The 23752-nt window shown below is 42.4% G+C and overlaps 1 protein-coding gene across 1 annotated transcript in view; it reads right to left on the bottom strand.

The window, feature by feature from the left end:
* ADGRA3 (adhesion G protein-coupled receptor A3) overlaps window positions 1-23708 on the bottom strand; it is a 124206-nt gene extending 100498 nt beyond the window's left edge. Inside the window, exon 1 of the mRNA XM_021679428.2 lies at window positions 23482-23708. Coding sequence (XP_021535103.2) covers window positions 23482-23708 — 227 coding nt within the window. The remainder of the gene's footprint in view (window positions 1-23481) is intronic.
* Between the last annotated feature and the right edge of the window lie 44 nt (window positions 23709-23752).

Raw genomic sequence — 23752 nt, 5'->3', positions numbered from 1 at the left:
GCAAGTGTGCTGTCAGTAAACTTGGACAGCTCAAAACCCAGAGCAGAGCCAGGATCCTAGAGACTGACCCAAGAAACTCCAAGGTCAGTGAGAGAAAACAGTGAGCACAAAGGGCTCGGTGGGAACTGACACCAGTTTTGCTCAGAGGCCTCGGGGTCGCAAGGGGTCAGCGTCTAAGGATCCCACCTCTGACACCATTGTGCACACACCCAAAAAAGTCTGCCAACCCACAGCACTCACACCCAACATGGAATGAGGCTCTGAGGTGTACTGTTCTAAAGCAGCTTCTATAGCGTGAAGGCGGTATTTACTCTCCGTAGTGACTGGTTACAATGTTAGAATTTTCTGAAATGAAAGGGAATTGGCTAGTTGTTACTGCTTATCAATTTGGGGGAACTATTTTAGTTTTCCTCATGATTTTCAGAGGCATAAGTGAGGAGTGACCCAGGTCAAGTTAACCTCACTTGTCTTGCAAAATAAGCTAAATTAAGCTTCGCTTGTATGACTAACTGGTTTTGTCTGTTCAAAGCATTTTCAAGAATGGTCTCCATTTGTGTTTGATTTTAACATGGAACTATCAGATGGGACATAAAATAGTACTACACAAGAAGAGAGAAAGAAGGGAGAAGTCAGACAACCTACAGAGATGTAATAACAGCATACAAAATTAAAATTTTGGGGGAGAACATGGCTTGACTTATTTTTTTAATGTACAGTTCTAGCCTTATTACTGAGCTGTATAACACACATACAATAAAATGTACAGAAGTATTCAGTTTGAGGACTTGACAATTGTACATGCCTTTGTAACTGCCACCCCAACAAGATAGAGAACATCATCATCCTCTCAGAAAATTCCTCCCTGCCCCTTTCTGCTCCCCTGCTCTTCCCCATGTGATGCCCCCCCCCCCGCCCCCGGAAACCACGTTCTGACTTCCATCAGCATAAATTAGGTTGGCCTTTTGGAGGGACATCTATCACCGTTTGTATGTGTACATCTTTTGTTTAATGTAATTTTTTTTAGATTCATCCATACTGTTGTATTCTAATTTGTTCCTCTTTATTTCTGAGTGGTATTCTTCTCTGTGAATATACTTCCATTTGTGTACTATTCCCCTGTTGATGGATATTTGGGTTTCCAGTTTCCGACTACGGTAAGACTGCTGTGTGGGTCTTTCTGTGGACTTAAGTTTTCTTCTCTTGAATAAACCTGCAGGGTTGGAATTCCTGGGTCACAGGGTAGTGTATATATAAGGTGTTGAACTCGAAGTGGTTGTACTCGCCTACAGTTCTCCTGGCTATGTGTGATGGTTCCAGTTCTCTCCACATGCTCTCCAAAGTCTGATGGTCTATTTGATTTGGGCCTTTCTAGGAGGTCTGAAGCTGTATCTCATTGGTACTTCTGTCAGTACAAAGTGGAGCTTCTCTTGATGTGCTTAGTGACCATTCCTATATATCCTTTTGTAAGGTGTCCATTTAAATGTCTTGCTCATTTCTTGAGTTTGGAAGAGGTAAACAAATAAGTAACTGAATAAAAGGCATCAAAGGCTTTAGAGCACACAAAATGCTATTTGGTACGTGTGGTGGGCAGGGAAACCAGGAAAGCTACAAGATCATTTCTAACACCTGGAGTGTTATAGGTGATCACTCTTGCTGAGTAGTATTCCATGGTAGGGATGGACCACACTTTAGCAATCCCCAGCTCAAGGACACCTGGGTTGCTTCCAAATTTTGGTGATATGAATAAAGAGGCTATAAATATCTGAACAGAGGTTTTTGTGTGAGCATATGTCAGTCTTTTAGTAATTTTCTAGAAGTCTGATTGCTGGCTCATATGGTAAGTGCATGTTTAACTTTATAAGAAACTACCAAATTGTTCTCCCAGAGGAATTGTACAATCCTGAACTCCCACTAGACTCGTATGAGGGTTGTCCCACATCCCCCCTGGAACGCAGTACTGTCAGAATTTTTTTTTATTTAAAGCCATTCAATGTGCAGTGGTATCTAACTGTGGTTTTAATATGCATTTTCCTAAGAAATGAGGATTTTGAGTGTCTTTTTTTTCATCATGATAAGGGTACTCCTTAATCCCCATCACCTATTTCCCCCACCCTCCCACCCCCTCCTCTCTAGTAACCATCAGTTTGTTCTCTGTAGGTAAGAGTCTATTGCTTCGTTTGTCTCTTTTTTTCTTCCCCCTTTACTCCTTTATTTTGTTTCTTAAATTCCACATATGAGATCACATGGCTTGACTTTTTAAAACTCAGTAGATAAAAGACAAGACGGACACTACTGGGAGGCACCTGACGATATCTGGAGAATATGCAAATAACAGGGGCTCCAGGGGGTAAAAAAAAGGAACAGGTAGTGGAGCGCCTGGCTGGCTCAGTTGGTGGAGCATGAGACTGGATCTCAGGTTTGTGAGTTCAAGCCCCAAGTTGGGTGTAGAGATTATTTTAGAAAATAAAATTAAAAAAAAAAAAAAACGGAACTGGTAGAAAAATGACTACAATTAAATAAAAGGAAATGTCTCTGCAGAAAGTAGAAGAGAAGTCAGGGTGCAGTGAGCAGGGGAGGAGGGTTTAGGGAATTATTATGTAGTGGGTACAGGGTTTACATTGGAGATGATGAAAACGCTGTGGGTATAGACAGTGACGGTGTTTATATATAACACCGCAAAGGTCTTTAACGTCACTGAATTATACACTTACAAATGGTGAAAAATTATGTGTCTTTTACCACAATAAAAAAAATAATGTCTAGGGGCGCCTGGGTGGCTCAGTCGGTTGAGCATCTGCCTTTGGCTCAGGTCATGATCTCAGGGTCCTGGGATCGACCCCCGGGGTCGGACTCCCTGCTCAGCGGGGAGACTGCTTCTCCCTCTCCTCCCCACTCGTGTTCTCTCTCGCTATCTCTGTCTCTGTCTCTCTCAAATAAATCTTTAAAAAAAAAATAAATAATGTCTAATAAGCGTGTACATAAAACAAACAAAAAAAGGACATGTCTCCAGTTTGAAGATATATAAAAACCAACCATATGCCAGGCAAACTAACTTAAAAAAAAAAAAAAATGTAAACCCAGGCATATCCTAATAAAATTTTTGAATTCCATGATAAAAAAAAAAACCTCTAAGTTTCCAAACAGACATGAAAACATGTGGGTGTTTTTTATCATTTGGTTTTAATATCTTTTTCACAGATTTGGCAAATTAGGGAAGAAGTTCTGTATACTCTGCCTGCCTTCTTGAAGCTGGATACAATAGTACTTCCAACTTCGATCTCTGTGAGGTGAATAATTATTAAAATGAGACAGTAAGTCAAAGACATCAGCTGATAACATTGTATTGCAGGGGTCACAATATAATTTATCATCAGACAGACACTTGAGAATACACAAGGTGCCATTAATAATTACATGAAGACAACAGGTGTCAACCTGGGCATATGGTCGCACTTAACTATTCAAACGGTTCGTTAAATAACCTTTCAAGTTTCCACGCATTTTTAATCAAAGACCTGACATTTTTTTAAGGCCTGTTCTTTCTTATAATTATTTCAGATTCTTTATTCAGCAGTTTTGTAAACAAAAAGGAAATAATCTATTTCTCTGCTGACATTAAACAGTAAGTCTGTGTGTATTTAAATAGCATTTGGTTAAGAAAAACGAAACGGGTTTTTATGCCATGCTAGATATATGTCTGAAATGCCTAAAAATGAAAAACTCTTTATTAAAGAACACTTCATCTTATCTTATGAACACACCAGCTCCCTGAGAAAAGGGAGCCCCATTTTTCAAGGTTTCTATACATCATAAAGAACACTGGACACTTAATAGTTATGATACAATAAAAAGCAAGTTATTTGGCATTTTAATCAAATAAAGAAGGCTCTCTAGGGAGCATACTGAGGTCTTTTCAGGATTTTGAATCTTTGATTTTTAAGCTAAAATTCATGATGGACCTACTACGCATTAATATATTGAGGCACCTATTGTGTGCTAGGAGTGACACCAAGGATACATAGATTCATGCGTAGTGTTAGTCCTTGAGGTCTAAGTGTAAAATGCTACATGTGGGATGCATGACTGATCCAAACGAGATACAGAGGGGGTTTTTTGTAGGACTTCTTTCTTTTAGAAAGCACACGCACACGCAGGCCCAAGTTGGGGGAGGGACAGCGGGAGAGACTCTCAAGCAGACTCCCCTCTGACCACAGAGCCCGATGAGGAGCTGAATCTCATGACCCATGAGATCATGACCTGTGCGGAAACCAAGAGTTGGACGCTTAACCGACTGAGCCACCCAGGCGCCCCAACACAGAGTTTAAATGTTGCTGAAATGCAGAATGATTAAGGGAAAGGTTTCTGAACTTTATTTAAAAAATAAATAAAACGAGTAGTAATTCCAAGGGCAAAGAAGAAGGGGGAAATCCTTTTAAACAGAGAAAACCCCTCAAAGGTCTGCATTAGTTTTCTATTGCTGCATAACCAATTATACAAAATGATTGCTTTACATCAACACATGTAACTGGGCACACAGCTGTACAGAAGTCCAGGCACTGAGTGGGTGGGTCCTCTACTCAGGTGGAGCTGGCTACAGAGTACCTGAACACCCACCAGGAGAGGTGCTTGAGTTAATGAATGGGGTGGAGAGAGGGAAGGATTTAAGTATACACATCGACTGTGAAGTAGTCTTACCAAAGTCACACCTGAATCTAAGTAGTGAAAAGTGGCACCTCAAAATTTTAATTCGCATTTCCAATTGTGAATGTGTGTCCCCTTCCTGGAAATGTCCTTTGACCACTACAACACAATGGTTACAAGTATGAGCTCTCGAGTCAGACATTCTGGGCTCAAATCCTGGTTCTATCACTTACTGGCTAGTGACCTCATGGAAATTAATAAGCCTCCATGCCCCACATCCTCAGACACAAAAGAGGGATAATAATAATGATCTCATTAGGGAACTGTATGAATTAACTTAAAACACGTAGGACAGGATCTGGCATGCTCAGCAGACATTACCTATTATTACTGGCCCATACTTCTGATAGATCATGTATTTCTTTTCTACTAATTTGCAGGAGTTCTTAATATATGGGACCCACCATTTTCCTCCATACAATCTCCCAAAGATCCTTAGGCAGCTGGTCCAAATGCTAGGAGCCACTCTACTAGAAGATATTTGGAAAGCACATTCTAGAAACTATCGCTAAGGACTGAAATCTATGTTTTGATAGAGCTTACTACTAAGTATAGAATCTAAATAATTCTCCTAGTAAGAAATCTCTCAAGCCCTTTTGTAAATTTAGGTGGCTAAGCCATTCTTTTAAAGTAGCTATTGAAACCCTCTCAAACAGTAAAGAACAGTGATATGCACAAAAAGCCATATGATCCCAAGATTATAAAACCAAAGAAACGATTAATGTAGTCATTAACAGAGTCTTGGGCTTCCACAGCCAATGGCAAACAATGACACGTGTCCCGCCACCTCCCTGTCCCGTGCCCAGGGCAGATCATGAGTCAGTCCTAGCTCTTTCCTGATAAGCTCACACAACACTCCTGATGGCTAGTCCCAATTCACTGGTGCAGACATTCCGGAAACCTATTTCCCATCCTGGTTCTAGTGCAGAAGTAGATCACAGTCAACCAGGACCCCAGAGGTACTTTTATAATTGGTGGAGGGATCGTGACCAGGAATTGGCCAGCCTCCTAGAGAGGAGTCAGGTAGTAAGGGTCAGCAGGGAACGGTGTGGAACAGCATCAGCCGGAACGCCGGCAATGAAAGATTTGTAGTAAATATGCGGTAATACAGGCAAAGCTGTGAAGGGTGGGGGAGCATGCCCCCAAGAAAAATAATTGTGTGACACAAAATCTGCAAGATCTCCATTATGTCTGTGTGTATGAAGTTATGAAGGGTATCTTCACCATGCTGAAGAGATAAAGTCTATGTTTCCAAATATTATGGACACCCTGTAAATTCCTTTGAGACTCAAATTCAGATGAACAAGCTGGCCAACTCATTGAGCTGGCGGGCGGTTAAAAATCTATATTCCTGTAACAGAGGAAGGAATAGGCTTATACAAAAAGACAGCCAGAGTTCAGATGCTAAAAAAGCCTACCAAGATCTTAAAGATGGGAACTCAGAGACAAAACAGAAATCCAATTAACAGAAAGGGAGCACAAGGTCCCAATGTTGGGAGTAGCCCTAGGGAATGAGGGCAGGTCTCAGCCTGTAAGTGAGGGGCAATTAGCCCAAGGAGTGGTGAAAAAAGTCATGCAAGCTCAGGAACCACATAGGCCAGAGTTAAGGACTGAACCGACCCAACACCACACCCCCTCAACCAAGAAAAGAGCCCCTGCATTTACTATTACAATGCAATCAATCAATTCTAATAAATCAATTTCAGCTTCATTAAATGTGCTTATAATGTCTGTGGATTTTTAAATATACCTCTGTGATATTATCAGGTGTGGTCTGCTTTAGTGGGATATATAAAACCACATGAGAGACGATGGACTCTGAAAAACAGACTGAGGGTTCTGGAGGGGAGGGGAGCGGGAGGATGGGTTAGCCTGGTGATGGGTATTAAGGAGGGCACGTTCTGCATGGAGCACTGGGTGTTATGCGCAAATAATGAATCATGGAACACTACATCAAAAACTAATGATGTAATGTATGATGATTAACATAATAAAAAAATTATAAAATTAAAAAAAAAAAACAGAACTCTAGCAGTTCAAGAGCCCTTAAAGATCACCTGCTTCAAAATCCCATTTTACTATTCAGGAAAGGGAGGGCCCGGAACATTATGATTGGCTAAGGGTCACAACTCTACATGGTAGCAAAGCTAATTTGAGGCCCCTGTATCCATTCAGCCTCGTAGTTATTTCCTCTGTACCCTCCTTTCTGGTCACGTCTTCATCCAATAAGAAGAATGCCAGTTCTCTGCTTACCCAGCACAATTGTGACATGTGGGTATGAACTCCCCTAAAAAGGGAAACCTACCCAAAAAGCAACTATTTCCCTATGCTCTTATTATTCCTTCCATCTTAACATGGCAGCTAAGCTTGAGATGGGGGCAATTACTATTCCAGGATAAAGTTTTAAACCTCAAGAACGCAGACAAGAAGATGACTGATTATCTAATCATCAATAATACTACACTGCAGTCCTACGTGTGACCGCCCCAGTCACTCCCAAACCACTCGAGGATATTAAAAGGGGATGTTCAAATTCTTTCTTCTACAGCTCCTTAGACATAATACGCAGCTGGTGAGGATTCTTGGTTACCTCGTTATCCCATCAGCCAGCCGCCTCTAAGAGATGGTTCAAAGCAAACAAGTCCCATATCCTCTGTTTCAACAAAGACTTAACCCCACCCTACGGCCAAAGTGAACACGTAAGTTGTCGGGTACGTCTTTTACGGACATAATACTGAGAATTACAGGCCTAGAGGTCACAGTCTGGGGCCAGAAGCCTACATAACAGGTAACTTGAGAGGATCACTTTACCTGTCCACGCTTCAGTCGGCACACCTGTCAGCCGGAGACACTACCGACCTCACAAAGTGGTTTTAATGAGATGTGGTATGTGAAGCATTTGGCACAGGACCTGGCACATGATAAATATCTGAATGTTGGCTGTCATTACAACCTCTAAATCAGTTAGAGGATCTTACAGATAGTTAGTTCTGTAAGCCAAAAAGCTGTATAGACAGCGTAAGGTTCTCTCGTCATTGTATTTCCATGTAATTACCAAACTGGTTTCGGGAGAAAGTTAAACTAGTAATAGAAACAGTCTGTAACCACGTAACTCAATCGTGAATCCTGCAGGTTAAGTCAAAACTGGAAAAAGCAGGTCTATCAAATTGATTTCATCAGAAGGCTAAGCTGTGTTTTCTGAGTCCCATGCTCTTGAAAGAGAATAAGGCCAGAATCTTTCCATTGATTTTATTATCCTGCAACATCCCAACAGAAAAATAAATGCATCCCTAAAAATAACCCAACCTAAACTGAAATAAATTAAAAATAATCACTCAGGATCAGAATAAAATATAACCATGAAGGCTTACATGCAGTTTCATAGACTAGCAGAACAAAGAAATATAAAAGAGGAAGAGAGAGCCTGATGGGGCCATATGATGTTCACCTCCCAGCAATGTTTTCCAGGCACAAGGGGAGTCTGGTATTCACCGACTGCAGGTCCCCACACTTTCCATTTGAAAGCTGCCACCATCTAGTACCACTCAACGTACTAAGACCACGTAGAGTGCCCCCATCACCCGCCCTCATCTGTGTTCATGCAGTGACAGCAAGACACCCGCAATCTTTAAAAGGTTTTATAATCACTCAAATGGGAAGAGATGGTAACACTAACACAAAGACCTGAGAACATGAGAAAGCTGAAACAGGGAAAGTCTGACCAAGTTTTTACACTCATGGTCCCCATCTGTGGTTGCTAACTTCTAGCAGAGCTGATGGACAAGTTGTTCAACTTTACCCCTGAGAGAAGAGCTCTTTTTTTTTTTTTTAAGTCTAGTCACCGAACAGCTCTCTAGGATTCTTTAAACAGGCAATAGTCTCAAGTGGACAATCTCTATTTCTCACGGGTTCAGACTGGACGACACCCATTCTCAGTACTTCAGAAAGCATTAATCAGGATGTATGGCTCTTCGTGGTCAATCCTGGCAGGGAAGCCACACGGCCAAGCTGGCCACCCACCCCTAAGACCTTCCTGGCCCAAACCATGTGAACTGCCAAGATTCAATCACTAGGCAAGCCTGATAACAGAGGTGGGGACCATTGAGCAAAAGGACCAGAAGACGATCCATGGGGTAGCAAATGGAACATGTTTGTGTCTAGACAGATTTCAGACTGGGCACAGTCCAGAAACTAAACAGCAATGGGTTGAAACTGATATAAAAAGTGAAGAAATAAAGACAATGGATTCAAGCCATTTTTCAAGAAGCTTTATTGTGAAGGAAGAGAGTGACCCCTCCAACACGGTGTGACCAGGGGGTATTTTGGGGAAAGGAGAAAAGGTATGGCTATGTATGCCCAGGAGAAACATCACAAACCAGGGGAGAAACTCAAAACACAGGAAAAACAAGTGATGGTTTCTCAAGAGATAGGAGGAAACAGGATCAAGAAAAGGTGGGGTGGGACAAACTAATCTGGGTAAGATATCTTTCATTATCAAATGAAGAGTGGTAGTAATGGGAATGTAAGCCTTGACCTTATTGGGTTTTCCGCTTTAAAGAACCCCAAGCTTATCCATGATAGATTCATCCCTCGTTAAGAACGATGCAAGATTCTTCCCCCAGTCCTACTTGGAAAAAAAACAGTGGGGAAAATGAGACTTCTTTATACAAAGATTTACTGAGTGCTTATGTGCTAGACACTGAAAATACAAAGATAAATATCACCATCAAGAGTTCACAATCTGGTAAGAGAGGGAGGATTATAAATAGCTCAAACAGTATGAAGGCTGCCTTGTTGCAAGCAAAGGAGAGGCAGGACCCAGTCACAAGGAATGAAGAGTCAGCCTAGCATTGTCAAGGTGGACTTCAAGTCCCACGGTACTGTAATGACTTTAGAAATCTAGTCGAGTCTTGGCCATTAAGGGAGAGTTTATGCTTGGTCTTGTCTAAAACACAAACAAAAGACAGGTTAAAAAAAAAAAAGATTAATCTAATAGAAAGCACATTTATCTTAAACATGGTCCTGGAGATGAATACAGCACTCGTCAATTTCTCTTTGCCTCTTCGTGAGAAAAGAGCTGGGGAGCATTGCACAATAAAACAAAGGATGCTTTTAAGTCTTATCTTGATGGGAAATGAATCAACTTAATTAGACTTAGATTCAGGCAGACTTAAAGAGAAGTTTAACAGTTGCATTAAAGAATCTGTATTACACTTACACCTCGAAGGCCACTCTAAGCTTCCTTCGATTAAATTTAAGGAGGGTTTGGACTGAAGTGTCATCCCCAACACAATCTACAACCCCCTTTCTGTCCAGCCCCCGCTATGAGGCCATCACAGAAATGCCCTTAAATACGGGTCACTATTCCAGGCGCTACAGTTGCAAGAGGGAACAAGGCAGAGTCAGTCTCTGACCTCAATGGAACAGACATTCTAGATGAGGCCAGGTCACATATTGGGAACTATATATTCTAGTTCAGAAATATCTTCCATCTAGGGAGTGAATTTAATTCACAATCACATACTGCGGATTACTCCCTGTACTAGGGATGCAGGAGTGGGGAGGAGGAGCAGGGGGCTAGGGGAGCTCTGATGACCCCAAGAATCCCCTACATCTCCCCAGCCTCAGTAGGGGGCATGCTTATTCCTCTCCTGATGAGACATTATGGCCTGCAAATACCATTCTTAAATAGGGAGGAAGCGGTGCTTTTTCATGGAGAGCTAGCAATTTTGCCAAGATTTCCTTTATGCTCAGGGCACTGTCATCTAAAAAGTTAGAACAAAAATTCTAAAATGATTCTAAGGGTCTGGATAATTTAGCTTTCTTTTTATAGGATATATAATTCTGTAGACTTGCACCCCTCAGGATTACTCAGGAACCACCACCACCAAAAAAAAAAAAAAGTTTTCAAATATGCAAAATTCAAACACTATGTAATTTAAACTTAAGGCAAAATAAGGGAGGGGGGCGCAAAAGATGTAAGATGTATTTTTTTTTTTTATTTAAACTAAGAACGAGGAATGTCCATCATCTAAATTGATAATCCGCTAAAAGCAACTAGCAAAGGCCTGCTGTATGAGCGGATTCAGGCTCACAGCCTAGAATAGAGAAAATCTCCTATCCTGGTCTGCCCAACATGCCTGTCACCCAAAGTCAGAAATATGACAAGGATTCCCCCGGTCTGGCCTCCTTCGTCCCAGCCAAAGCAGCAAGAAAATAATTTTTAAAATGTTACCAGATGATTAGGTAGTGTCTAAAAATCTCAAGAATATTAGGGGGGGGGGGGGGGGAGGGAAGTACTAGAAAATAAAAACGTACAGAGAAGGTGGTCAAATACAAACGACCCTTTTGTAAACATGCCAAATTATATTAAACTTCACTAATAATCACAATACAAATTAGAAGAAGCTCTTTTTTTTATTGTAAAGTTCCCCCCCCCCCAAAAGAAACCAATCCCCAGAGCAGGTACATACTTGGGAAATTGGGCCTCTCCTACTTTCTCTCTCCTTTTATATTAATAATGCATTATGACCAGAAAATCTTTATTTTTTTAAGATTTATTTATTCATAACTTTACAGAGAGGGTGTGGTGTGCAGGGTGAAGAGGAGAGGGAGAGACAGAATCGCAAGCAGACCCCCCACTGAGCACCGAGTCCGTCTCAGGCTCCAGGTTCAATCCCAGGACCCATGAGATCATGACCTGAGAGGAAATCAAGAGTCAGATGCTCCACCGACTGAGCCACATAGGTGCCCCAGGACATCTCTATTTTAAATATAAGATAATGGATTCAAGGTACAGTAAGTATTTGTGGCCTGCTCCACGTGAGTACCAGGCCCTCAAATGCTGGTTTGAACAACAGCTCGCTGCTGTTAGGTGCTTTCAGTTCACTCGGTGCCACCACATGTGCTAAAACCTTAGTGTCCTTAACCCCATGACCGGATATTAAATCACTGCCCTCAGTTTGTTCCTCCGTTCCTTCTTCTACTTCTCCTGCAGAACAGCTGGGCCAGATGGTCAACCCTCAGGTCGCTAGGCTACTAGACAACAGGTTCTTAACCCAAGTGACATCAGAATCACCTGTAGAGCTCTGAAAAACACCAGCGTCTAGGCCTCATTCTGGAACAAACAAGAGCATGAGGTCTGTGGCCCAGGCAGCTGAGCTTTTCATGCTCCCAGGTGATTCCACGCAAGGCTGAAAACCTCAACAGCAAATTCACCATCCGGGTTACAGGGAAGTGGAGAGAGCTGCTCCCCTCGACCCCCTGGGGCTGGGGCACCATTCACACAAACATCATTGTTGCCTATACAGGTCATGGCATGAAAGTTCTCGGAAAGAACTGCCATAAATAATGGAAGCAATTACGTACTATAAGAGATCTGAGACACACTAGGTTGGGAAAAGGTTTTGTGCCTGGCAGGTGGACGTGAGGGGTAAGGAGTGATGGCCACTGAACGATAAGGTCTATCAACTCCTTTAGTAAGGTTCTCCTAAGCCAGTCTTGCACACTTCCCTGTAGAAAATGCCGATAAGAATTTCTACAAATCCACCCATTACCCTTCTGCTACCTCTAGCTCTCTTAGCCGAGTGCAGCCATGGAGCAAGATGCCGGTTAAATCACATCCCAAAGAGCCAGTCAGTCTAACCAGGGAAATGCAGGCTAGATACTGTACAGTTTAAAGGCAAAAAGTGGAGTTCCAGAAAGGGATACAAGCATACAAGACTAGGGTAAACTGGTCTAATGACCAATGAGACAGTCATGCTCAGAGATAAAAAGTCACATAAGCCCACCTAAGTCTACAACAAGCAGAGTAGGCAGTAACTTTGCTGAATGAATGCAAAAGCAAGCAATTTTTAAAAAGTAGGATAGGAATTATCAAAAATGCCACTTACAGCTAAACAACATGCTACAGAACTACTAATGGGTCAACAACGAAATCAAAGAGGAAATCAAAAAACCGCTAGAGACAAATGGAAACACAATGGTCCAAAAGCTTTGGGACACAGCGAAAGCAGTCCTAATAGGGAAGTTCACAAGGACACAGGCCCACCTCAAGAAACAAGAAAAATTTCAGATAAATTCAAACCCACACCTAAAGGAACTAGTGAAGAAAAAACAAAAACAAACCAAAAAAATGCCCAAAGTTAGAAGAAAAGAAATAATGAAGATCAGAATAGAAATAAATCTAAAAAAAAAAAAATCAATGAAACCAAGAGCCTAGTTCTCTGAAAAGATAAAATTGATAAACCTTTAGCAAGACTCATCAAGAAAAAAAGACTCAAATAAAATCAGAAATCAAAGAGGACAACTGACTGACCTCACAGAAATATAAAGGACTATAAAAAACTACTACAAAAAATTACATGCCAACAAATTGGACAACCTAGGAGAAATGGATAAATTCCTAGAAATACACAATCTTCCAAGACTGAATCAGGAGGAAATAGAAAATCTAAACAGAGTACTAGTAACAAAAGTCAATACGTAATCAAAAAAACTCCCAACAAACAAAAGTCCAGGACCAGACAGCTACACAGATGAATTCTACCAAACATTTAAAGAGTTAGTACCTACTCTTCTCAAACTATTCCTAAAATTATAAGAGGAAGGAAAGCTTCCCAATTCATTCCACAAGTCCATTATCCTGGTACCAAAACCAAATAAAGACATGAAGAAGAAGAAGGAAGAAGGAAGAAGAAGAAAGGAAGAAGGAAGAAGAAAGAAGAAGAAGAAGAGAAAAAGTACTGGCCAATATCCTTGATGAGCATATGTGCAAAAATCCTCAACAATTTCAGAATTAGCAAATTGAATTCAACAATTCATTAAAAGGATCATTCACCGCAATCAAGTGGGATATATTCCAGGAATGCAAGGATGGTTCAGTATCCATAAGATCAATCAACATGCTGCATCACATTAACAAAATGATAAAAATCATATTATCATCTCAGTAGATGCAAAAAAAGCATTTGCAAAGTACAACATCCATTTGTGATAAAAACTCTTAAGAAAGTGCGTTTAGCAGAACATACCTCAATATAATAGAGGCCATATATGACAAACCCACAGCTAATGTCATATTCAATGATAACTGAAAGTTGTTCCTCTAAAATCAGGAACAAGGGGCACATGGGTGGCTCAGCCAGTTAAGCATCCAACTCTTGGTTTCAGCTCAGGTAATGATCTCAGGATCGATGGAGGCCCACATCAGGCTCTGTGCTCAGCAGAAAGTCTGCTTGAGATTCACTCCCTCTCCCTCTCCCCCTCCCCGGCTCGTGCTCACACACACGTGTGTGCACACTCTCTCTAAAATAAATAAATCTTAAAAAAAAACTACAAACTATACTTATCCTGATGCACAATAATTTACAGAATTGTTGAATCACTATATTGTACACTGGAAACTAATGTAACACTGTACATTAATTATATTGGAATAAAATTAAGAAAAAAACCATACTACAAAACTATGGCAATCAAAACAGTATAATACTGACACAAAAATACACATAAATCAATGGAACAGAATAGAGAGCCCAGAAATAAACCCATGCTGATAAGATCAATTAATCTACAACAAAGGTGGCAAAAATATACAATGGGGAAAAGACAGTCCTTTCAATAAATGGTGTTGGGAAAACTGGATAGCTACATGCAAAAGAATGAAACTGCACCACTTTCTTACACCACAAAGATAAACTCAAAACGGATGAAAAGTCTAAATGTAAGACCTGAAACCATAAAACTAAAACAAAGCATGGACAGCAATGTCTTGGACAATGGCCTTAGTAACATTTTCGTGGATATGTCTCCCCAGACAAAGGAAATAAAAGCAAAAATAAACTATTGGGACTAAATCAAACTAAAAAGCTTTTGTGCAGCAAAGGAAACCATCTACAAAGTGAAAAGGCACCCTAGTGAATGAGAGAAACACTTGCAAATTATATATCCAATAACGGGTTAATATCCAAAATATATAAAGAAATCACACAATTCAACACCAAAAAAAAAAAAAAAAAACCCTAACAATTCGATTAAAAATGAGCAGAGGACCTGAACAGGCATTTTTCCAAAGAAAACATACAGATGGCCAACACAATGAAAGATGCTCAACATCACTAATCATCAGGGAAATGCAATCAGAACTACAATAAGGTATCACCTCACACCTGTCAGAATGGCTAGTATCAAAAGACAAGAAATCATTAAGTGTTGGCAAGGATGTGGAGAAAAGAGAACCCTTGTGCACAGTTGGTAGGAATGTAAACTGGTGCAGCCACTGTGGAAACCTGTAACGAGGCTGCTCAAAAAATTAAAAATAGAAATACCGTATGACCCAGTAATTCCATTGCTGGGTATTTACCCAAAGAAAACAAAAACACAAATCCAGAAAGATATATGCATCCCTATGTTTATTGCAGCATTATTTACAACACCCAAAACATGGAAGCAACTTAAGCATCCATCGACAGATGAATGGATAAAGATGTGGCGCGCACGCGCACGTGTGTGTGTGTATAATAAAGTATTGCTCAACCATAAGAAAGAATAAAATTTTGCCATTTGCAACAACATGGATGGACCTACAGGGTATTACGCTAAGTGAAATAGAGAACAAATTGGTGGTTGCCAAAGGAGGGATGGATGAAAACAGGTGAAGGGGATTAAGAGGTACAAACTTCCAGTTATAAAATGTTACATAGATGAAAAGTACAACATAGGGAATATAGTCAACAATATTGTCATGAGTTTGAATGGTGACAGATGGTAACTATACTTAATGTGCTGAGCAGTGCATAATGTATAAAATTGTCTAATCACTATGTTGTATACCTGAAACTAATTTAATATTATGTATAAACTATGCATCAACTTTTTAAAAATACATCACTTCAGCAAATACCAAATACTTTCCCATTCTATCTCTCTTCAAAACAAGATCATTTGAAAGACTGTATGTTTTTCCTTCTCTTTTCTGGTTTTAACCTCAAGGAATCCTTTAAAACTTTCCCTTTTATTAAGGATTTATAAGATTACAGTTCATTGGGGAACACAATTTCTTCCTATATACAGTTTACATTGTTTTCTTTGTATTTTTAAACCAATGAAATGAATAATGAAACCCAAATATTAGCTGCCATAAGAGAATGTGGTAAATTTATTAAAGTTGGATACTAGAACCATTAAAAAAAAAAAAAAAAAAAGAATGCCACTAGAGAACAGTAAATATCTAAAGTGGATTCTGGTCTTTGGACAGACCCTGCTGGATGTGGAAAAGCGCAAATTTAAGCCTGAGCTTGCAGCTTACAAAAAGGAAAAAGAAGACCAGAGTGTTCGGGGGTAGGAGGGGTGGGAGAGGGATTATTCTGAATAATTCTTACACCAATCCCTTAAACTTTCCTTTTGTTCCCTTTAGACCCTGGACAGGAGGGATCTGAGGGCAAGAAATGCTTCCCTGGGTGACAAGCCCAATATCTGCCCTGTGCTCAGCTTGGTACTAAAAGAACGCGCCTTCTGTGAGATGCCCTCTACATCTCTGTTCCCCACCCCCACCGACTCCGACATGCAGGTGATTCCCTTACCAGACACGCAAAATTTCTGAAAAGTTTAGTCATGAAGAAAAAAGAAAAAAAGAAAAGAAACCCCAGCTTGGGAGATGATGCTTACTTTCTTTAAAACTCCGTCCTCAGACTGAAATCATCTGCATTTGAACAGATATACAAGCTACACCATACATAAAGCATTAAAATTACATTAAGTTTTAAAATAAATTTAGTTGGGCAGCAATTAAAACCTCATTGAGCAAGTATACATCTATCACGTCCTTATCTTTGCAAAAACTGACTTAATAAGCTACTAAAATTTAAAGGTCTCTGTATCCCAGTTTTTGTCTGTTTACCATAAAAATGTTGACACAACAATAAACGAGTGTATTCCCTGGATTTGAGATTCCTCCACAGGAATACAGCCAATACAGAAAACAATGGCCTTCAGACGTGCAGCAAAATAGGAAAAAAAAAAAAATCACTGATGACATTAAAACGTTGCACTGTCATTTTCTGACTTACTTTCAGAGCTTTTACTTTTGTTTTTTGGGGGGTCTTTGTCCGTTTTTTAAAACCATCTTTACAGGCTCCTGGGCAAAGCAGCTGAACTGGAGCAAGGTTCTCCAAACGCTCCTGCGTTCTTTTGTTCCTGGTATTTTAATTTCTGGTTTATTGCCAAACCCACCAACTTCTCTCATACACTCCTGATGATGCTGGAGCACACCAAGCAGGCAAGAAGCAACAAGACTCAGAGGCTGGGTCATGTAACACCTTCTCACCACGTTGGAAAAAAAAAAAAAACTTAAGATTTGCATTCATGGACCAAATGCCTCAGTTGCCCAAAATTCTTCAGTATTTCTGAGCAACTTGCCACCACACTGTCTCATGTGAGGAGTCACCGCACACATAAGGTCACTTATGTCAAATGTAAACAGGGGCACGTGGGTGGCTTAGCAGGTTAAGCGGCCAACTCTTGATTTCGGCTCAGGTCAGGATCTCAGAGTCCTGGGATGGAGCCCCGCATCGAGCTCCACCCTTACTTAGTGGGAGTCTGCTTGAGATTCTCTCTCTCTCCCTCTTTTTGCCCCCTCCCCCCCCCCACACACACACTCTGTCCCTCCTCCTGCACATGCACTCACTGTCTCTCTCTAAAATAAATAAATCTTGGGATGCCTGGGTGGCTCAGTCGTTAAGTGTCTGCCTTCCGCTCAGGTCAGGATCCCAGGGTCCTGGGATCGAGCCCCGCATCGGGCTCCGCATCGGGCTCCCTGCTCAGCGAGGAGCCTGCTTCTCCCTCTCCCACTCCCCCTGCTTGTGTTCCCTCTCTCGCTGTGTCTCTCTCTGTCAGATAAATAAATAAAACCTTTAAAAATAAATTAATTAATTTAATTAATCTTTTTAAAAAACGTGTAACTGTAAAACAGATTTGGCATACCTTTCTTCAATAGGGGACCCTACAGCCATAAAATGCTGACCTAAATAAATAATTGTTCTCATTTGCCGAAATAGGGTAAAAATCTGAATTCACATCCCTCTTTCATCCCCACACTTGTCCTTTTGTCGCACCATACAGTATTATCTTTGTTAGCATGACTCTTGTCAATAAGGAACAATTATATTCTCACCCATACTCTCACTGGACTAAGACAGGTTTCCCAGTCCTTCCCTTCAAGGGTATGTGCTTTAGGAGACCAGTATCAAGTGTCACATAAAGTGACACGGCAACACAGACAGTAAGCACTACCTGGGCTCAGAGAAGGGATGGATCAAAAGCCAGAAGGTGAGAGAAAAACTCGCAGGAGTTGAGCTGGATTGTGAAGAACCCAGAATTTACCAGGACAGGGATTCCAGGCAAGACTGACAAACTAACCCGAAGACACACAAGAAACCAAGCCCAAACTCTGCTCCGGGGACAGTGAAAGGCACACTTAGATTAAGCAGCGACTTTGTGTACAGGACTGAACCTTAGATGAAAGAATCACGTCTTCTTTTTCTCCCTGAACAGCCCTAGCACTCAGCACAGTGCCTACAGTATTCAGAGTGCCTCAACCGATGGGCAGGGAAAGAAAACAGAATTTGTACTGGCAGTATTGGGAAATGAGGCCACAGAGATATGGAAGCCTTTGAATTCAAAGATAAAAACCTAACCCTGGACCCATAAGAATTCAGGCCACAGCTCGCACCTCTCCCTCTGCTGCACTCCCCTGGCCAAGAAGCAGCCAGGCCAATCCCAACCAGTCAAACCTCGGGGCTGAAAATGGCTGGAGAAACAACTGAGCTGACCATCTGTGTCCCTTCGAATTTGATCACAACGCAGAAGTGGACACAAGTCCACCCTGCTGGGGCTTCTGCAATCCCCAGCGTGCTCACTTCTCCCAGTTCCCAGAAGGACCGCCTCACTCCTGTGTCTCCTCCCTCTCCACACCGCCTGCTGCCCCTTCCTCCCTCGCCTTGCGTCCCTGTCTTCTTTGGGAAAATAAAAGCAGTGGGGCAGGAACTCCCACTTCAACCCATCCGCTCTCCCAATGTCCTCCTCCCTCACGACCACCTTCTCTCCTAACGCAGGGATGAAACGTGCCTTCTGCCAGGAGGACCTGATGCACCTGTGCGTGGCTCCCACCCCATTTCACCTTCCAGCATCCATTTCTCCCACTCCCAAGTTACCCCCAGTTTACTCCGACGCGCTCTCATTGTCTTTCCCTAAACAACCTTCCTTCGCACCGAAATTCTTCCTCATCTAGAAGCTACCACCACCATCCTCCCTCCCCTCTGACTGCCTTCAAGCCGCCCCAACCTGCCCTCATGGCCTCCGGTCCACAGAGGGCGCCAAAGCGCCAGGCTGGCCAAGCCAGTGCCCAGCAACTCAGCTTTCTGGGTCCTGATCCCTCAGCATCTCTCAACTGGGGCACCCACTGCTTCCTTCAAACCTGAACGTGCCTTGGTTTCTACGACCACGTACTCCCCTCTGTGTCCCCCACCCCACCAGCTGCGACTTCTCAGGCTCCTCTACTGCTCCCTGGAGCTTCTGCCTGAACCACCTCCTCCTCCCACCTGCACATACTCCCCCAACCGACCTCCACCACACCTGGGCTCTAAAAACCCGCGTACAGTCCACCGGCTCCGAACACCACCTCTCCGCTAGAGTAGAACCACTCCGTCCGCACCGCTACCTGGAACTCCGGAATGCCCACACTCAAGCCAATCTTTCCTTGCCCTCAGGCCATGCTCAAGTCCAAACTTCTCCAGGAAAACAGAAAATCTCCCAGAGCCTCCATAGCCCCACTGATCTCCCCTCTTTTCAGGCTTCCTAAAGCATTTAAACAGTTGGCAGCACAGGATTTATTACTTAATTACAGACATTTGCAATTGTTCCCTAAATGCTGCTTTTGCGCAAAACTTTTCTTCCAACTAGGTTTAGGTTTCTAAACAATACAAGCATTCCCTTTTGTCTACCTGACACTGAGCTGGGTGCCCTGGTTGATGTCTGATTATCAGTTTTTTGGTGTTTTTTTTAAGATTTTATTTATTTGACAGAGGGAGAGAGTACAAGCAGGGGAAGCGGCAGGCAAAGGGAGAAACAGGCTCCCTGCTGAGCAGGGAGCCCGATGCGGGGCTCAATCCCAGGACCCTGAGATCATGACCTAGCGGAAGCCAGACGCTTAACCGACTAAGCCACCCCGGCGCCCCCTGATCATCAGGTCTTTGATGGCAAAAACAAGCATAACGTTTTACAAAGTAAAAACCAAAACTCACACACTATTCTACTTTGTTGAACAGTCTGAGAAAAAATATGGACTTTGTCCCTAAGTTACTTGGCAAATCATAAATTAAAAAAAAAACCCTTTATCTAGAATCACTATGTAACATTATAAAAAAAAAACAACTACATCTGAAAATCAGGGCTAAATTTGTAAAACTTTCTATCACGGAAGTCCTCATAATTTTTAAAACTTAAAATACCGAGCAGCATTTCAAATAAAACACAAGAATAGAGAGTAACTTATATTTCCAACAAAATATTTAAAAGTTAAATTTTTATTCAATTTGGGTGTAAATAATAGGGCAGAAATTAAAGAATTCTTTAATACAAAAGACTACATGATACAGGAAACAAGATTGGTCAAGCTGAGGATTTCTGTCGGACCTCTCCATAAACACAGCTAAATAAGAAAATAAGTGTTTTTCACTAAGGTAGCTGAAGGGTCCGAGCTCTTGGCTATGCTGAAGTCCAGTTCACCCACTAGGTAGAAATTACCTTATCTTCCATTATTTAAAAAAAAAAGAAAGAAAGAAAGAAAAAGAAAATTTCTATCCCTTCAATTTTCCTTGCCACAGCCACATCACAGCTCAGCTGAACATGGCTGGCCATACCTCAGGGATTAAAACTCAAACCAGAGAGACTGCCTGTCCTTGACCTGGCCCTTACAGGCTCCTCTCTGACCACTCCAGGCAGTGGACACTTGCCCTTGACATCTAGCAACATCAACTGCACAGCACAGCAACACTGACCATCCCCCTCATTTCCTCCCCCCCTCCCCCCCAGACCCATCCACTCACTATTTGGTTCACAATTACCCATCTCATCCTTCTTGAATTGGCTCAGGATCCTCAGAACCTGGATCCCACCAACTATGTCCCAAAGGGACTTTGGATGCCCTCCTGAGTTCCTTTTGCTACATGTGCACCCCAATATTAGAGCATTTACCATACTGTTCTGGATTCATGAATATTTCTCTCCCAATACTTGTAAGTTCCTGAAGAAAGACCTTGTTTTATTCATATTCTGTAGTGAGTTGAATAGTATGCCCCCAAAAGGGGTCCAAAGTTCTCACCCCTGGTTACCTCTGCAAGTGACCTTATTTGGAAATAGGGTCTTTGCAGATGTAATTAAGTTACGCATCCTTAGATGAGATCATCCTGGGCTTTGGGTCAACACTAAACTCAATGACTGGTGTCCTTATAAGAGGAAAAACAGTATTTGAAACACAGAGACACAGGGGCAAGAAGCAACCTTGAGGCAGAGGCAGAGGCAGAGACTGGCACTAGGGTGCCACAATCCAAGGCAGGTCAGAAACTGAAGGCCCTTTGGAGAAAGCACGGCTCAAATCAAAAGAACTTGATTTTCCAAGTTCTGGCTTCCAGAATTGTGAGAAAAGAAATTTGTTGTTTTATGCCACCAAATGTGTGGTAATTTGCCACACCCTCAGAAAATTAACACCTAGTCTAAAACCTCAATGTGCTGCCTACTACCCAGGAAACACACATACACACACACAAAACTGTTGAACTAAGAAGGAAGATGAAGGCCAGGGGGCAAGATGAGAAAGAATCTGAACTGCACAGCAGGAATCTGGGACATGGACCCTGCCCCTCAATTTCTATGGGAACTTGGGCAAGTCACCTATCTGCCATGACTCTTTGATTTATTCCCTAGTAAAATGAGAGGACTGGCCCAGAAGACCCTCTACCAGGTCCGATATACCTTCACCCAACTTAATCCAGAACATCAGCTGATCCTTAAATCAATTCTAAATTCTTCCCACTCACTAAATTCTGCTAATTTTATTTTCATCTAAAGAGGTTTCAGGTGCAAAAAATATTGGATTAATATGACATTTCAAAGGCACTTATATTTTAATCAGCTCATGAAAAATTCACTGAAATAGTTTAATACTATTTAATAATAGTTTAATATGCTTAAGAGTGATTTTCTATGATACCACCTAAAAATCTGCAAAGCAAAAACAATTTACAAATAGCCAATTTAATACTGCTGAAACTTGACGTTCTGAAAAACTCGACCTAAACTTGAATCACCTGGAGCGCCACTGATCCAGAACCCAATGAATGATGACTAATTTCCGCAAAGTTATAAAGGGATATCTCCAACACTGGGGTTTTCTCCACTTGACTCAAGACTAATTACAGGTCCCATACCCAAAATTTCCACTTCAAAGAATCTGGCTAAGAAATAAATAAATACAGCTGCTGTCACTACCAAATGGTCAAGAGTCAGAAAAGGAGTCCAACAAAAACTATTTTACCCATTTTCATGCCTCCATAGACAGAAACACATTCGGTTTTCCTGTGTTAAACCTTTCGTAATTCAAACAAATGGAAATGTGAGAACAAAGGCGTAATGAGATTTATACTTATCTTACCCATACATTCTCCTTAATTTGGGTTAAATTAAAAACCGTATTTTAAGCTTTTCATAGGTCATGCTGCTCCCCTTGCCTTCATGTTTTTATAGTGGTAGCCTTGATTTTTCTTTAGGAAACCAACGGAAAGAACACAGAGGGGCAGAGGGGCTCGTATTTCAGTTCGACAAAATATCCATTAGAAACACTTAAACTTTGCCAAACCAATTCATCGTTCAGAAAATAAAATCAAGATTCCAAGTGTCCGGCTAGAATGGGCAGAACCAAACCTGCAAAACTAGACCTTGACTCTGAGCACAAATGTAGTTACAAGACCAAAAGCTTTTCCTTCCAGATGGGAAACTTTATCAAGTCCCTCGAGATGGAAGGCTCAACAAACCCAGTTTTCAATCCCAAAGTTCTCGGGCTTTTAAATATGAGTGCTCAAGCACATGAAAACCGGGCTGGAAGGTGCACGACTCACCTCAAATGTATTTCTCGCCCTTAATAACAACTCCATTTTAAAAGGTGCTCTTGTACTGTGATAAAACTAAGAGAGCGAAAAGCAAGGGGAGTCTGGGGTTTGGGAATTACACACACAGGCATTCCAAGTCCTGATGTTGTTTGGTATTCTGCAAACTATTCTTGCAAACTGCACGGCAGTCTAAGTTAATGCGCACAAAAGCTGAAGGACCGGCGCTTCTACGGAGCACTGTGTTTTCTGGAAGCCCAAGCCCGGAATGAACGAGCGACAACTCCGCGGACTGCATGTTTACTTGCATCCTCACGTGGCACCGCGCAACCACAGAAGAGCTGCGCTGGGACTGCGCGGGGCGCGCGGGGTGCGCGGGGGAACCCGAAAACTTTTTACTTTGCAAACTAGCGGAACTGGAAAGCGGCTCCGGGGCAGATTCACTTGCCTTCCCCGAGACGCGCCCCTGCCAAGTCAACCACCCCAGCACCACCCCTGCCAGCAGCTTCACTCACACAAAGGCGCGTGGGTGCCGGCAGGACCCCTCTCCAAAGTTGCGCGGACAGAAAGTGGCGCAACGAGAAAGCGCCCCAGGGAGGGACCCGGCGCGAGGGCTACTCACAGGGTGACCGTGCGGTTGGGCAGCGTGTCGGGGGGCAGGACCTGCGCGAGCTCCAGGCTGCTGCACACCACCTTGCCCTCGGCGGCGCCCGCCGCCCTGCCGGCCCCTCGGGGCCGCCCGTCGTGCTTGCAGCCGGGGGGCAGCGCCGCGGCGCCTCCCAGCAGCGCGAACAGCGCGAGCGGCAGCAGCAGCGGCGTGCGGCCCCGCCGGCGCCCGGGCGGCTCCATGCGGCGGGCCGGGGCCTGCGGGCGGAACGGCGGCTGGCTGGCCT

This window comes from Neomonachus schauinslandi, chromosome 2, assembly GCF_002201575.2.
Source record: "Neomonachus schauinslandi chromosome 2, ASM220157v2, whole genome shotgun sequence".
Lineage (NCBI taxonomy): Eukaryota > Metazoa > Chordata > Mammalia > Carnivora > Phocidae > Neomonachus > Neomonachus schauinslandi.
Note: the sequence above shows the minus strand (reverse complement) of the source record. Positions and strands in the feature narration are given on the sequence as shown.